General features: G+C 39.6%; 1 protein-coding gene across 1 annotated transcript; it reads right to left on the bottom strand.

Annotated features, from left to right (window-relative positions):
• Positions 1-817: 817 nt before the first annotated feature.
• Positions 818-2885, bottom strand: GPR148 (G protein-coupled receptor 148). The gene has a single exon (XM_003763749.4). It carries the CDS (start codon positions 2861-2863, stop codon positions 1811-1813), a length of 1053 nt encoding a protein of 350 aa, XP_003763797.4. The 5' UTR covers positions 2864-2885; the 3' UTR covers positions 818-1810.
• Between the last annotated feature and the right edge of the window lie 1136 nt (positions 2886-4021).

Here is a 4021-nt window from a genome sequence, read left to right as displayed (position 1 = left end):
GTTTCCAGGGTTTGTGTACAGATGATAAAGTAATTCATTATAATTCATTTCAACTCAGATGTTTATTGAAAGAAACTATGTGCTTAATCCTGCATTGTGTGTGTGTGTGTGTGTGTGTGTGTGTGTATACACACACACAATGGTACTAGTACTGTGCTATATATATGTGTGTGTATGTGTGTATATATATATACTTATACTTACATATACATATGTATATATGTTTATACTATACCATATATACATATATGTGTGTATATATATACTTATAAGATGTATGTTTTGGCAGACTGGGGAAGGAGAGGGGAGAAGGAGTAAAGGTGGGAAGGAGGATAAAATAGTGGATACAAAAAAGAAAAGGGCATGGCACATTCCCTGAAGGTATTTACAATCTGATTGATGAGATATAAAATAATTTTAATAATATGAAAAAATTTAAGATTAGGTAAGTAATGTGGACTAGAAGTATTATAACAGTTCAATATAGATTGAGATAGTCTAGGAAGGATTCATGATGGAGGTACAATATGAGCTGACACTCATGGGTAGGTAGAATTTGGATAGATGGAGCAAATATGAAGGGGTATTCTGGAGGGACATCACTGAGCAAAGTCCTTAAATTCTTATTGGATGTACAAATCTTATCCCAGAAACATGCTGAAGAAAACATGCTGAGTCTCACAGGAAGGGGGAGGGGGGTGGTGGTGGGAAGTCTAACCCACTCTAGGTGGAAATTGTTAACCTAGCACCCACTAGGTTAGGTTAGGTTAGATTAGGACATATTTAGAGGCAGTGAGGGGGATGGTTTGACTGGACTATGGGAAAGAAAAGAAAAAAATAGGATTGAGCCATACCACAGGAAGCTAAAGCAAAAGGATTTAATCTTTGGTTCTTGGAACCTTACAATCTCAATAAAGACAGCAGAGACATGGGAAATTATAAAAATAAGCACTTCAGTTCACTAAAGGATAGACACAAAATTCCCTTTGATTCCACTTGTTTCAGTGCTTGACAGGTTTTTCTAGCTTTGACATTGCGTTTCTGCCTTATACAGCAGAAGGACAGGCAGGAGAGATATTAGCTATATGATCAATTCACTCTTGAATTTAGACATGAAATGATTAAAACATTAACAAAGCCAACACCATGTAGAAAATAAGACTTTAAATAACAAAGCTATTTCCACAGGCTGGTAGATGACCCAGAGTAATTATACTTTATAATCAGGTAATAAATAAAACTGTCTGACAAATGCTTTTTCTGGAGCTTAGACATTTAACAGTAACACTCTATAAAGAAAGTCCCAGTTTATGGGTCATTTGTAATAAAGTTAAGGACAGGGAGATAAGAACTAAACAAAGTTGTAGCTGAACTATTTTATAGACCTTTGGTCCCGCCATCAAGTCAGCATTACATTTCAACTCCTTGATTCCTCCCCAACTCAGACATTTTATTCACCAATGAGAAAAGTGAATAAATTAAAACAGAAACGCACACGGTCCGGGAATTAAAGTAAGAAAAGGTTGAAAGTAGTACTTGGCACTTCCTTCTTTTATTTTGTTTTATATATTAATAATCAAGGGCTCTTTTGGGAAACCATTTTATTTCCTATTTGGTCTCCAGAGACCGAGGATGCAGTTAGCAGCACAGACCCCAGAGTAGGCACTCCATGAATGTTTGTTGACTAGATTTTTATAGGAAAAAAAAAAAAAAAAAAACACATTCCACTATAATAGAAAAAATAATTCAGATGCCTAGAGAAATTAATCCTCGGAGCCATTTAACGTGACTGATGAGTTTCCTTGCTGCACTACCCAAGGGAAATTGTTTGAATATCACTGGTTCTTCTCCTGGAGACTAAGCCTCTGAGAGTCTGGAGAAGCTGCCGATATCTCAGTCCGTACAAGTAAGGCAGCAGGGCTCGAGGAAGTAGCATCAGTATTTCACTGTTAATGGCCATCAGCCATAACCGGACGTTGTTTCCAATGCGATGCTTCTTAGACAGCATAAGATCCATGGCAAAAAGCACCACGGGACTGATATACAGGACAATTAACATCGTATGAATCAGCAACGTTCCTTTGGCCCTCGAATAACGGTTGATACAAAGGCCCGATGTCCGGGCCGCGCGGTAGATCTTGATGTAGCAGTAGGATATCAAAGCCGCACAGACAAAGAGAGCACCGAAGATGAAAACGTGAGCGACCGTGATCAGATGATTGGCGTCCGCGTGGGAATTCAGGGTCAGCTGCAGGATGCACAGCGAGTGGTCATTTGTCAACCGAGAATCCCGCTGTTTGCTGAACCAAACCAGGAAGGTGGGGAAGAAGCAGGCCACCACCCAGATCCCCGCCACCGCTTTCCTGGCGGTGGCCGCAGACATGAGGGAGAGATAGCGAAGGGGTAGCATGACGGCAAGGTAGGTGTCCGCCACCATGACGGTGAATGACAAGATGGTGCTTGTATAGGAGATAAATATCACGTCAGTGAGGATGCCGCAGAAAACGCGCCCGAGGCTCCAACCCGTGAGGTTACTTGTTGAAACCAGCCCATGGAACAGAATATAGGTCAGATCCGAGAAGAGGACGTTAGCAAAGAGCAAGTAACGGGGCTCGCTGCGGAATTTCTTCTTCCGCAGGATAGTGACCAAGAGAAGGGGGCTCAAGGCCAGTGTGACAGTGGTGAGCAGAGTCAAGGGAAGGAGGAACCAACGGAGCGAGGGTAAGAGCCTCCAAAAGACCTTCTCGAGTTCTAAGGAGTTGTTCCCCGGAAACTGATAAAAAGCGGGTACTAGGTTAACAATTTCCACCTGCAGTGGGGTGGCCTTTCCCCCCAGGCGACTCAGCAGGGTCTCTTCAGCCATGTTTCTGAGATAAGATCCATACATCCATGAGGAAGTAAAGAGCACGGCATCTGGTCTTCTGCTTAACCTTAAACTGGCTCAAATGGAAGAAGCAGAAATGGCCTTCACTTCAGTTCTCACAAGTCATAAGATAAGACTGACAAGATAAGACAAAGGATAATTTTGTAAATTTTAAAATACTATGCATGTAAATATGTATTACTCATCCCAGAATTATACTCTCAGAGTTGAAAAAGATTTCATCTAGTTCAAGCCAAACCTGATCAGAAAGCCCCCTCTGGTTTTCTTTTGCTTGAAAATTCTCAAAGGGTTATCAGCTAATCAGTCTGAGAGAATAGTTAAACAAATTAAAGTTCTTTCTGAACAACTCTTTTTCTTAATGAAATTTCTTCATCCTCATTAAATTCATGTGTCCAAAAGTAAAAAAATAAAAATTAAAAAAAAATAACTTTCTGGGGAATAACAGTCTTTGCATTGTAGAGTCAGTCTACTGAGTCTCTAATCTTTGCCTGAGAACTACGGAGGAATTAAAATTATAAGAAGCCTCTATAGTTGTTGGGAAAACAAAATACAATCTTGTTACATGATTGTAACTTGTAACTTGTAACATGTAACAAGCAATTAGAAGAAAATATTATTCTTTTCCCCCTTCTCTTCTGTATTCCACAAAGATAGCTGCTCACTTTTCTATATTACTTTACCTTGTGAGGTAATTTGCGGTTGTTTAGTTATTTCAATCATGTCTGATTGACTTAGTGACTATTTGGGGTATTCTTGTCAAAGATAATGATAATGATAATGATAAATGAGCTTCTCCAGCTCATTTTACAGATGAAGAAACCTAGGCAAACAGAGATAAGTGGCTTGCCCAGGGTCACACAGCTAATAAGTATGAGAGACAGGGATTTGAACTCAGGTTTTTCTAAAACTCCAGGCCCAGCTCCTTTATCCATTGTGCCACCTAGCTGCCTGTGACATAGTCTGGATATTATGTATTTCATAGATAAACTAGGACTTGTAGCTAGTCAAGCAGAGACCTGAATCTAGTTTTCTTGATTTGAGAGGCTATGTGATTTAGTAGAAAGGACAGTAGTATTAGAGTCAAAAAGAACTAAGTTCAAATTCAGTGTCAAATATTCAAGATCTCCATATTTCACT

The sequence above is a fragment of the Sarcophilus harrisii genome, chromosome 3, assembly GCF_902635505.1.
Source record: "Sarcophilus harrisii chromosome 3, mSarHar1.11, whole genome shotgun sequence".
Classification (NCBI taxonomy): Eukaryota; Metazoa; Chordata; class Mammalia; order Dasyuromorphia; family Dasyuridae; genus Sarcophilus; species Sarcophilus harrisii.
This window is presented reverse-complemented; position numbering and strand designations above follow the sequence as displayed.